The sequence below is a fragment of the Equus caballus genome, chromosome 27 (genome assembly GCF_041296265.1).
Source record: "Equus caballus isolate H_3958 breed thoroughbred chromosome 27, TB-T2T, whole genome shotgun sequence".
NCBI classification, from domain to species: domain Eukaryota; kingdom Metazoa; phylum Chordata; class Mammalia; order Perissodactyla; family Equidae; genus Equus; species Equus caballus.
This window is the reverse complement of record NC_091710.1, coordinates 25,132,976-25,145,475: the sequence shown is the minus strand read 5'-3', so window position 1 is coordinate 25,145,475 and position 12,500 is coordinate 25,132,976. Positions and strand designations below refer to the sequence as shown.

Genomic DNA, 12,500 nt, shown 5'->3' with positions numbered 1-12,500 from the left:
GTTCTTAGTTTTACTATTTTTCCTTTACTAAGTCTTTTAAATCTATTTTGCTTAAAAGTAAAAAATATTTCAAATAGAAAATAACCAATACCACAACTAGAAGGACCTGCAACTAAGATATACAACTATGTACGGGGGGTTGGGAAGATACAGCAGGGAAAAAAAAAAAACGAAAAGAACCAATGCCCCTGTCCTTTTTATGGCTAATCACAGGACACCCAGAGTTTATGTGCATTTTATTACTACTTCTTCCTACTGCTTTTTCTTTGCTCAAGAAGTAGTAAACTCTCAACTTGGAAAGTTTCAAACTTTTGCCATAAATCCCTATATATTTTGTCCCTCGACACATCTCTAAGAGTCTTGGGTCCTGATCCTCCATCTCCACCGCCACCCCATCCCATGCTACCTTCTTAATGCTCCTTTTGGTCCTGAGGCCCCAGCCTCTTCGCTCTGTTTTGATGATTTCTGCGTCGGGGTAGAGCCTCTTTGTAAAGCACTGGTTCTGGCAGCGGTCCCCAGCCGGGCACACCTGTGGGTGACACTCGTACTGCAGCATTCTGTTCAGGCACTCTGATTCCAAGCCGCAAGGGTTTTCATCCGCTGGCTTGCAGTTACAGCGGGGAATCTCGGACAGGTCTGCAACCTGGATCTGTACCTTTCCTATTACTTTGTTAGCCTAGGAAACAAAATCACAAACAGGAGGGAGGAATTTGAACAGGAACATCAGAAAGAGCCATGCTATTCTTGGCTCTGCCACTGCCTTGTGGTGTGACTCTGAGAGAGGCTCTCTAATTTTAATTTCCCCATGAGTAAGCCATGAATAGCAACTGCCTCTCCTTAGCTGACAAAAATATCAAAACCTGATGCGAATTCTCACTTATCTATCCCATGTATTTCTTCTTCTACCCGTTGATGGAAATTCCATAACTGAAAACAACTGTGGGCTCTCTGGAAGAAAGGGCCTAAATCCCTGTATCCTCGTCTGGCTGCAGGATAACCTGGCAGAGCAAGGACAGGACTCACAGCAATCATGCTGCCCTGAGCTCCGAGCGGGCTCACTGGAGCTCTCATCCTCACAGCGAGGCAGCCATGCTGCCACTGGATGCTCCCAAGAAAAGCTCTCAGTTTGTTTTACAGAAGACTGGGTGATAATTAGCAAAAGTTTTCACAAGTCAAAGAGGGCCTTCTAACTACAGCCATGCATTGCTTAATTGACGGGGACATGTTCTGAGAGATGCGTCATTAGGTGATTTCATCGTCGTCATGCAAACATCACAGAGTATATTTACACAAACCTAGATGGTCTAGCCTGCTACACACCGAGGCGCTATGGTACTAATCTTATGGGACCACCATCGTTTACCGGGTCCATCATTGACCGAAATGTCGTGATGCAGCGCGTGACTGTAGCAAGAGTGTAATGCATTTCATCTTGCTGTCAAATACCAATGTTTTCACGGGGGAAGACTCACTTTGATGTGTTTGTAAGGAGGGGGTTTTCTTGAGCTTTTTTCAATCTCTAGTGCTTCTTTACTTTCTCTTTGTGCTTTCAATTCCTGGAAACGTTTTGCAGCTTCTTCCAGTGCTGCCAATAAGACCAAACAAAGTATATAAAGACCAAAAAACAACCAAACAAAAACCATTAGGAGAGTAGTTTCACATTGCCTTCCCCCTGCACTGCACCTTGGTCTGGGGTTTTCTTTTAAAAATTATATTCTGGAAATAACCATTTAGCACCAGGACAGGGTAACACTGAACTAGGATGTAAGTCATTTATGGCTGAACACTGTGGTGTGTGCAAGCTGCTGCCCCAGAGATGAGGGCCTACTCCAATGCTCAGAGGCTTCCACGTGAACCGAAGAGCAGCTTTTTACCTTGGAGGAGATTTACATTCATTTGACTCTTACCCAGAAAGCCTGTCTTCCTGGCCACTTAGTGCAAAAACAGCTGTAAGGGTCTTCATGGGAAGCTTTTACTGCTCTTCGGTAGCAAAAGAGCTTCACTTCCCAAAAAGACTGTTTCCAGAATAATCTCTACGTTTGTAGAAAGATCACTGAAGAAGCTCCTTTCATATATGCAGTACAGTCTACCATATTGAAAAGTATTTCTTTAATTGACTGGATTCTGATGTGGTTCTAATGTGACTGGAAACTTACAGATGCTGGATCATAACACCTGGTGAAAATTCTCTAATACCAGAAACATGCCATATGCCACTCAGCAGATGTTGAGCAATCAACACTGGAATCTCAGTTTTGAGCTACCGTAAACATCATCCAACTTACCTTTTTTGAAGGTCTTGTTAATACTAGTCTGTCCCTCAGCAAAGCTTTTGTCTCCTTCAACATAAGGGAACACTCTGCCCTGGTGTACCCAATAGTAGTCATGAGAACCAAAGAAGAACACAGGGAAGTCCCCCAAGTCGTGCTTAAGGCCCTGGATGTTGAGTGGCACAGACCTGGGGTTGCAGATCTCTGCTGGCCACCATCTGAAAACAAAAGCAATTTTAGACCAGGAAGATGGAAAATCACACTATTCTTTACATGGCTGTCGCAGGAGGAAAAAATGGTTTTGTAGTTTACAATTTTCATTCAGATTCTAAGGAATAAAACACCCTATCTTTAATCCTATCCAAACCACACATCTTTGAAAAACATATTCATTAATGAATTAACTAATGAAGCAGTGAACACAGACTAAACCAACGAGGTCCTAAACATCCAATCTAATTTTTCTTTAAAAAATTAGTATTTGATATTTATAGAAGAATATATATCATGAGAATTCAAGTTATAAAGCATAATAATAAAATAATGAACTTGTTACCCAACTTAGGAATTACAATTTACCAATACTATTCCAAACCCAATTTCAGTACTAGAAAAGTCATGTTTTTCTCCAAAGTTGACATTCTTAATACTAAGATTGTCTTTCAAGCTGTAAAAGTTTATTTCTAGTAGTCAAGGGAATCATTTAAGAATAAACTGATGCGATAAAAAGAATGACCACTCCCATTCAAACTAGTATTTTCTGACGCTCTAATCAACCAGGGGAAAGACTTTTTGGTCAAATGTACTAGGTTTATACCAGTGTGTATTTCAGAATCTAATTCATTTTAGATCATCATAAACGTGGGATATGGGTCAGCATGAAAACATAACTGTCTCATGCAGTGATGACTACCACGGCCGTCAGTAAACGAAGCCATCTGTGAGGCGCACGGGGCAGTTTCCAGCAATTGGGCAAGTCAGGAATTGAAGGGCGAAGCTTTTGTAGATATAAGATCATCAATATGAACAGTAAATACACAAAGACTAAAATTTTTCAGTCTCTTATTTTACATACGCCTAATAAAACCATTTATTTAATTAACTATTATTTAGAAGATAAATGATGGCACGGTCACATTCCCAGCTTTATAATGCAGAACTTGAATACACTTCATCTAAAAGGTACCCTGCTGTCCGTCTAAGAATTAATTAAAAACGTGGGTAAGAGTCTGTGCTCAAGTTGTTAAAATAAAACAAAACAACACTATCTTGTGTAATCAGTATTTAGTTTCCTTTCAAAGTAGGCTAGGAAATGGTTATTTATTTCTATATCATCTTAAGGTAGCTAAGTATGTACGCGATGACAGCCTTCACTGGGTCAGGTAGGAAGAGGCACACTTTCTCCCCGGGGCTGTTCTAGGTCCTCCTATTTCCCCCAGGAAACTTCACACTGGAGTAAACAGTTATTGAAAAGTAACAACATCATGTGGCCCAGCTGGGCCTGCCTGGAAAAAAATACATTATTAGCTCAAGGCTGGGAGCCTTTGCAAAACATGCAACATCATCTGACCTGCATATAAAGTCTCACTGGGCTGGGAGCTGGAGCGCTGCTTGGCGCTTCTTTAAAATGCAATGTGATTGAAATTTAAGTATTAAAATTAAATTAAGTCAAAGATATTTTCATGTTCATAACTTTTTTAAAAAAGGAAATATATAATGTACAGCACGGTGACTATATTAATAATACTGTATTGTATATTTCAGAGTTAAGAGAGTAGATCTTAAAAGTTCTCATCACAAGAAAAATAACTTTTGTAACTACGTCTGGTGATGGCTGTCAATTAGACTTACTGTGGTGGTCATACAGAAACACCGAATCACTACCCTGAAACTAGACAACATTATGTCAATCATATCTCAAAAAAAGCCAAAAATAAAAAAATGAACAAAAGGAAATATTCTGAAATTTACTTGAAGATCTGAAGGCTTCTTACACTCTCTTAGATTTTTTTTTTTTTTTAAGATTGGCACCTGAACTAACAACTGTTGCCAACGTTTTTTTTTTTCTGCTTTATCTAGCCAACCAACCACCCCGCCCCCGCCGTACATAGTTGTATATCCTAGTTGTAGGTCCTTCCAGTTGTGGGATGTGGGACGCCGCCTCAACGTGGCCTGACGAGTGGCGCCATGTCCGTGCCCAGGATCCGAACCCTGGGCCGCCGCAGCGGAGCACACAAACTTAACCACTCGGCCACAGAGCCGGCTCCTCTTAGATATTTCTTATCCAGGAATGTCTTCTCTTTAAATTGTCAAACCTGAACCTCTACCCACTCCAGAAAGATATGTATTTTTAATTATTAAAGCAGTATGTGTTTCTTTTAAAAATTAAAACAATGCAGAAATATATAACAGAAAGATTGAAAATGCCTCCCCTTGTAATCTCATGCCTCAGACTATAAACGTTAGAAGTATTTCTTTCCAGGTATTAAAAATATGTTATATCTAGATCTACAATCTTAAAAAACTGTATAAGCACATGGAAAGACACTTTGTATGCTGTTAAGCATGCTTTCTAATTCAACTAGATGTTCTGGACGTTGTCTCCTTTACTGTACAGACTTGCCTTATCCTTTTACTGACTCCAAGGTATTCTACAATATGGATACACTATAATTTATTTGACAAATCCCCTACTATCTGACTATTTGGGTTATTTCAAATTTTTGCAATTAGAAATAATATTGCAAAGAACACCCCCATAAATACATTTTTGCCTGCTTGTCCAATTTTTTTTCCTTAGATAAATTCCTTGAAGGGTATACACAGTTACAATTTTAATACGTGATGTCAGACCTCGCTACAGGGAGCACTTGTTTCCCCAAAATTATTAATCTTTTAAATCTTTGCCAGTCTGTTAATTTAAAAAAACACTGTTTTTTTTGAGGAAGATTAGCCCTGAGCTAACATCTGTGCCATCTTCCTCTACTTTATATGTGGAATGCCTGCCACAGCATGGCTTGACAAGCAGTGCATAGGTCCGCACCTGGGATCTGAACTGGCCAACCCCGGGCTGCTGAAGCAGAACGTGCAAATTTAACCACTGCGCCACTGGGCCAGCCCCAAAACTCATTTTTTGTTTTTTAAAGATTGGCCCCTGAGCTAACAACTGTTGCCAATCTTCTTCTTTTTTTCCCTGCTTTTTCCTCCCCAAATCCCCCCAGTACATAGTTGTATATTTTAGTTGTGGGTCCTTCTAGTTGTGGGATGTGGGACGCCGCCTCAACATGGCCTAACGAGTGGTGCCATGTCCATGCCAGGATCCGAACCCTGGGCCGCCGAAGCGGAGCATGCGAACTTAAGCACTCGGCCACGGGGCTGGCCTCCCCTCCTTGTTTTTAACATACATTTATTTTTAGTGAGGCTGTGCATTTTTCACATGTTTATTTTCTATTTGCTATTCTTTTGCAAACTGGTTCTTTCTCTTCTTTGCCCCCTTTTCTAGGTAAAGTATTTGTCTTTTTTTATTGAAAGCAGAAGAGCAAATACGTGCCCCTGGCTTGAGATCTGCCTTCTAAAACTATGTTTTGCCATACAGTATAAAACTGTTTATGTATTCAAACTGTCAAATATTTCTTTTTTAGGACTTGGAGGTTTCCTGTCATATGTTAAAAAAAAAAAAACTGTAGGGGGGTGGCTTCTCAACCTGAATACCCCTTATTCTCAGCTAAAAACAAAAATTTTAAAGTTAATTAGGTAAGCAAGCAGCTTACCTGTGTTTAACACACAGAGAAAACAATATAGTTCTTGTTAAAAAAAATTGCGTTTGAAATTCTATAGAAATATATTTTACTTAGAATTCTAATTGAAAAGCAGAACTCTATTGTGCTCTCTTGAAGAGTATCTATTTTCTTAGTAAAATGATAAATGTATGCCTCAAAATGTAGAACGCAGAGTTTTAAAAATATATTGCTAATTCCTGTTCGGCGAAGGCTTGTTAAAAACAGGCTTCCTAAAAGAAGAAAGATTTCTTACAATAATGGCAATCACACGCACTTCTTACTTCATTCCCTTAAAAACTAAGGGCTCTTAATGAAATAATCTCTCTCATTAAATTCTACAAAGCTCTTTCTCTGTACACAGTTTAGAGCTTTTAGCTAGAACTAAAATGGGCCAGATCCAGGAACAAAGACAGCTATTTTGACCGGGATATAAACTCTTGACTTTATTAGAAATCAGAAATCAATATAAATCTAATTAGGATACAGAGAAAACATCTTCCCCACTATCCACATAAGACCTTTATTCCAAAATCTACTAGTATATAGTTCACTAGTATAAAATAACTTTCAGCAGTTAAAAAGTCAACTAACCAATCAAAAAAAAAAAAAAAATCCAACAACTAACCTTCCCAATCGTCTAAAAACCCAGACTCAAAATATGTTTCTTTTCTCTTTCTTTTTCTAAGGAAGTACTCTGTGCTGCTTTGTGTCTCTCCTAGCCACTTTGTATACGGACTAGGAATCTACGTCGAAACAGATTGAATACTACCTCTTTGTCCTTGGAAAAACTTGCCTGTAATTTCCCAATTTGACCCAAACAATCTGCTTGTAATGCAGTTTCTTGCCAGCTTTACAGTCATTGCAATTCCAGCAGCCTTCAGGCATTTCTATGCTCAGGCATTCCGGGTGGAAGGAAGCTGGGCAGGATTCACAGCAGAGCAATCTTCCACCTTGAAACAAATAACAAGTCTTAGTAACTGAGAAAAGAGGAGAGGGAAAGGAGAAAGTTGTCTTTTAAGTGCATTGAATTTGATTCAAATTGGAGGAAAATAACAAAGGAATAGAGTCACACCTATAGCAATGGATTAAAATAGAAAGCAAATCAACAGATTTAGCTCCTTCAGTCCCTTTTCAGGGCTTCAGTGGTCAGAAACTCAAACGCTTCTTAGTAAGGAAAACATCACTGTACTCTTTACCCGTCTAAAATGTGGGCTTTCAAGCTATCAGTTTAGCAGGCAGCTACAACTCCTAATACATGACAAAATGAGAAGCATCAAATCTCTGGACTGAGTAGACTTGAGAGCAGATTTTCAAAGAAATATGTAGCAATTTACTTTCTTTTCTCTTTGAGAGCTAAGAAAGCAACAGTGGTCATTTTATTTTAATGACTAACTTTGTATTTTAATCCAGTGCCACAGGTAACTAAATCCCTTTATACTAAAATTAGCAAAAATGACAACAGCCAATATGTTGATCAGTAGTTTTTTTCTTCCAATAAAAGAATACAAAAAAAGCAAAAGAATCATACTTCTCCAATTGGTGATTATCGTTACCTTCGCAGTGAAGATAGAGTCAAACAGGCTATACAGCAGTGGTGTGCCATGTTTTCATCACAAAGGATCCCCCTTCTCTTCCTCATGCTCCCATACGTTTTCAAATATTTTATCAACAAAAAAATCCCCACAACCAAAAGACAACACCAAAACCCCTGGATTTTAAAAGTAACAATTAATTCCTCTTGTTTTTATTAACCAAATAAATATATAACTGCCAATCAGAGTTTCTGATCCCAATAACAAAACTAGTATTACCATATTATATTGTTAAAATCATAGCCAAATATAAAGAAACTTATGTAACCTTATTTTGCACAAATGTATGATTCTGTTAGATTTTCTGAAATATTAAACACAGTTCAACAGTCTTGTTTACATTAGTCTTTTCTGACTTCATATTGAGAACCACTGCTTTATAGCATAAAACTAAGTAAATTTCAGCGCAGACCGAAGTACCACACGCAGGATAGCCCTCCAAGTTCCCTAGCAAAATCCTCTCCTTTTAAATACACAAAATGACCTCTGGATTAAGACCAAAACAGGTGCAGCAAACAAAACAAAACAGTATTTTTAAATGCAAAGAAACAAAAGATTTGGGGGGGATTAGGTATTTCTAATAGGTATTTCAACAAGTGACAGAGAAGGATGTTAACCACTGAAGATGAAATACAATAAAGACATTTATTGCAAAGAAACTTCATCTTTCCATTGGAACATCAGGTCTGTAACCCATGACTGCACTGAGATTGAAAGTCTCATAAGCAAAAGGTTTTCTACACAACTTCATCAAATCATATGCTCCGACCTTTTGAGGGTTTGCTATCAATTTTCCGGAAAATCTTGTCTTTCTGTAGACTTTCAAACTTCTAACTGATTAACATGAAAACAAAAAGAAAATCTATGTACAATCAGTGATGAATTAAATCACTATATTTCCTCTGCTTAAAAGCTTTTGCTTCAATCATTGGGATTTTTTCCCTTTGTCTGCAGATCTCAATATGGTTAATTGTTCCAATTCTACACCTAAAGGTGAGCTGCCTGAGTGTTCTTAGCCTAGCTAGGAAATTCTTCTGTGAGTCTGAAGTAAAATGAGATAATTCATTTTTCCATCAGAAAGGAGTGACCAGTAAGGAGAGGAGTCTTTGCAAACAGCTGCAGAGGACGTGTGATTATTAGAGCTGATGTGGAAATGTCAGGCTGGTCATTTTTAACACTGTGGGATAGTCCTTAATTTTAAGTCTTATTTCAGAGGAAATACAGACCCAGAATCATCAGTGAAAATCATCACAATTTTTTGACAAAAAATACACAAGGGAAAGAGAAAAATAAAAATACAAACAATCCACCTTGGTGCTATGCAAGAAAACTGCTTTAGGATGCGAAAGAAGTAAGACATGGTCCAAGCTAGGCAGACAGAGGGCTCAAAATAATTTCAGTTCATGTCAAGGTCAATACTGCGGACTGAAAACAGAGTAAGCAGTAATGGAATTAATCTCATTTTATAAAGGCGCCAGCAGGAAAACAAGGCATTTCCTAAAATGCCTCAGTAGTCTAACTTGATTGCATTAGGGAGTCAGTCAGACCTATGCCCATCTTTGTTTTGGAAGCAGGTGGTATGAACAGTAAGGCGACACAGCGTGACTTCACTGGAAAACAAGCAAACAAACAAGCCCAGCCTGTCCCTAACCTACTTCTCCATAGGTTCTGATCACCTTGCTTTGCTATGCTTTCTTTTAGTCATTAGTTGCCACTTCAGATGTCTGACAAAGAGCAAAGAAACATCAAGCAGGCAACACAAAGAACAAAAAACAAAAACCAACAAAGCCCATTTCAAATATACCTAGAATATTAGGTATGAATTAGTTTTGTTTTTAAAGACTCTGAACCTGGCCTCCAGATCATAATGGGAATGTAGACAGGAAAGGCTTTCTTCACCTTCCAGGTAATTTATTTTACCCTTCTCCAAATAATACATTATTATTAAACCACTTTTTCCCTTTATTACAAATAGGCTATGCAAAGCTAAACACAAGATTTTCCTCCATAGATTAAATTAACTGGAAGGATATAAATATACATTTAGCTCTTGGTTCTCTGTGGATAAATGATCCACAAGCAATTCTTCAAGTCATCTGGGCCATCTTTCAATATCCAGTACTTGGGGTATCCTCCCCAGCTGCCCACTGATGTCTCTAAGAGAAGGGCAACTAGTTTTCACAGCATCTTAACAAAAATATTTCAGAAACAAAATGATGGAACATAGTCTAAAATCAAATTTTTAAGCATCAGTATCTTGGTTTCCCTCTATTTAATAACCTATCTTGTTATTTAGTTGAAAGTTAGTAACAAATTACATTGTGACTATTCTATTCTAACATGAATGGTAGTCCTACCATCAGGCAAAAGAGAAAGAGCCCTTAGATAGTCTTCTATAGTAAGCAAAATCCTAGTCATTCAATTTTAATCATCCACAGATAGAGAGAATGTGTGAAAATTTATTCAAGGAGGAGAGTAAGTAAAAATTTGTAATAATGGAATTATTTTAAGCCCTTTTTAATAATTTTGCAGCCATATGAAGACACAGTCACAACCACCAAGGTAGAATTTACCAAAAGCAACAGATGGTGCTTGACAGGCATACATTTCCCCCCTCCATTTAAAGAGAAAAAAATAGGAAATGCAAAAATAAAAGCAAGATATAAACTATTTTGATTATTACCTTTCTCACATTTCTTTTTGGAAGCTGACGAAGAAGGAATCATAGGTAATTTCATCAACTCTGCACGATTTGATTCATTCAGTAGGTAGTGGGACTTATAGGCATATGAACTGAACATGGGGTCTGAATGGTCCTGAACTATCAGCCCTATACGAAACAAACAGAAAGAGATGAGCTGCAATGAAACTACCCATGATTCCATGAGGAAAAAAATAAACCGACACCTATTATGTAGCTGTGCGTAAAGTTGGGGGAAGAAAAGAGAATATGAAGAAAAAGAAAGATCTGACAGAAAAGACTTTCTACAGTTATTAAAGGGAGTTGCAGCTACTCACTGCCTCAGCCCTACATAGAAACCTATATACCTAGAAGAAAACTCCAAATTAATTTGAAGATGTAAACTGCATTTCACATCATACTGAAAACCCCCTGTGGAAAATAAAGCTACATTCCTTAATATTTAGAAGTACTATGATGCCAATCCAAAGAACAAAATGACATATCACTTAATTGCTAGAAATTAGAATTATTTACATGACATAGTAAGTAGAGACCCTGATCCACCTTCAAAGTCTCAGGCAGCACTTAAAGGCAGAATTGAGTCTCCCCTCTTCTCTCTCCATATCTTGAGATATACTCAAATAAATTCTAGCTTTCTCTGCCAGATAATGAAGCTTTTCTCTATCAATATGATACACAATTTTCAAGGAGCCATAATTTGTTGAACTTTACTGAGGTAATGCAAACCATTTAATTTTTTTCCCTGCCATGATATAAAGTGATTACCAAAACTTAAGGGTTTATAAAAACCATCCTTTTGATCTGCCAATACAGCTACTGTATTGAGAGGAAGACAGAAGATCTGCTCTAACCCACTGGTCATACCACTTCTCCTCTCCCTCCCACCCCCTTCCCCAGCTAAGTTCATAATACAGCTACAGGCCACTCTTAAGCGGAGGGAACTGTGAGACCAGGGAAAATGTCTCTATTTGGTTACTGGTCAGTTTATAAGGATCTGGGACTTTACAACAGAAACCATGACAGCAGTCTCATAGAGATCATTTTCAGAAGAGGGAAGAGTTTTGCTTTTAAAAGGGTTACCATTTACTTTTGTCGGTGAATGTTATCTTCATTTGGTGCTACCCTACCCTGAGACAGATTCAAGAAATATCTCTGACCCAGATGACAGAATGAACTTGAAATTGCTAATTGGTAATAACATAAGAATCTTTAATCTTTAAATAAATATAATGTCAAATGAATTTCATACATTTAATAGAGAAAAGTGGTGTAGTATTTAAGAAAAGGGCTTTGAAATAGGAAAGATAAGGTACAAATGCTGGCTCAGTGTTCTTATCCATATAAAATGAAGAACTACCTTCTCAGGGCAATTGTGGCAATTCATTCAGATAGTGTCTAGTAGAGTTTGATTTACAGATACAAAATTAATTGCTGTTATTAAAATGAAAAGAAAACCCTAACCTACTTTCTCCATTTTAAGTTACCATTACAAAGAAAGGCATAGAGTGTTAAGTAACTTTCACTTTCCTCCACCCTCCAGATGAAAGGAAAGACTACAGAACAAATACTGCACTGAAATGTGACATTGCTACGGCACCATGGAGGCCAGAGGAGGAGCAGTGCTCTTCTAAACCTCGAAACATTTCTTAAAATATTACTAGATAGTTCAGTCCTTAAGAGTTAGCTCAATGATTTTAAACAAGCAATAACCAAGAACTAAGAGAAAAATCCTCTATGAGGAGGGAAAAACTCTGTATGAGGCAATGGATTAAAAACAAGCTAAGTTTTCTAATTCCAGAACACACACTATTTACTTCTGAAAAACTTTTGATTTAAACCTTCTCAAATCCCAACAGTGAACTATTTAGAATAAGTTTGTTTACTGTACAAAGTTTCACAGTCAAAATATTTGGGAATTAAATAATCTCGCTTAAATAGGCATTTAAATATGGCAAATCTTTCAGAATAACTGCTAAATTGGTAAGATGCAAATACAGATCCTTCTTAAAACATAGGTTTTCCCCTCATTTCCATTATCTCAAGCTTTTAATCAAGGTATATAAATTAAACTTAACAAAATGGTTAGAATTTCTACAAAACTAAGTTCCTTGACAATGGGCCATTTTCTACCTATCTTAAATGGAAAATATCTGTT

At 37.6% G+C, this 12,500-nt stretch overlaps 1 protein-coding gene across 8 annotated transcripts in view; it reads right to left on the bottom strand.

Moving 5' to 3' along the window:
• NSD3 (nuclear receptor binding SET domain protein 3) overlaps nucleotides 1-12,500 on the bottom strand; it is a 103,433-nt gene that overhangs the window by 15,401 nt on the left and 75,532 nt on the right. For 6 of the 8 annotated variants that reach the window (XR_011433260.1, XR_011433261.1, XM_070253068.1 and 3 more), the window contains 5 exons: nucleotides 10,325-10,471; nucleotides 6,843-6,999; nucleotides 2,286-2,488; nucleotides 1,473-1,585; nucleotides 407-676 (listed from right to left, as the gene is read on the bottom strand). Coding sequence is in view for 6 of the 8 variants with exons in the window: in XM_070253068.1 (XP_070109169.1) it covers nucleotides 407-676; nucleotides 1,473-1,585; nucleotides 2,286-2,488; nucleotides 6,843-6,999; nucleotides 10,325-10,471 (890 nt within the window). In the remaining 2 variants the exon portion in view is untranslated. The remainder of the gene's footprint in view (nucleotides 1-406; nucleotides 677-1,472; nucleotides 1,586-2,285; nucleotides 2,489-6,842; nucleotides 7,000-10,324; nucleotides 10,472-12,500) is intronic. The other 2 variants (XM_023630607.2, XM_070253069.1) reach the window with 1 other exon arrangement.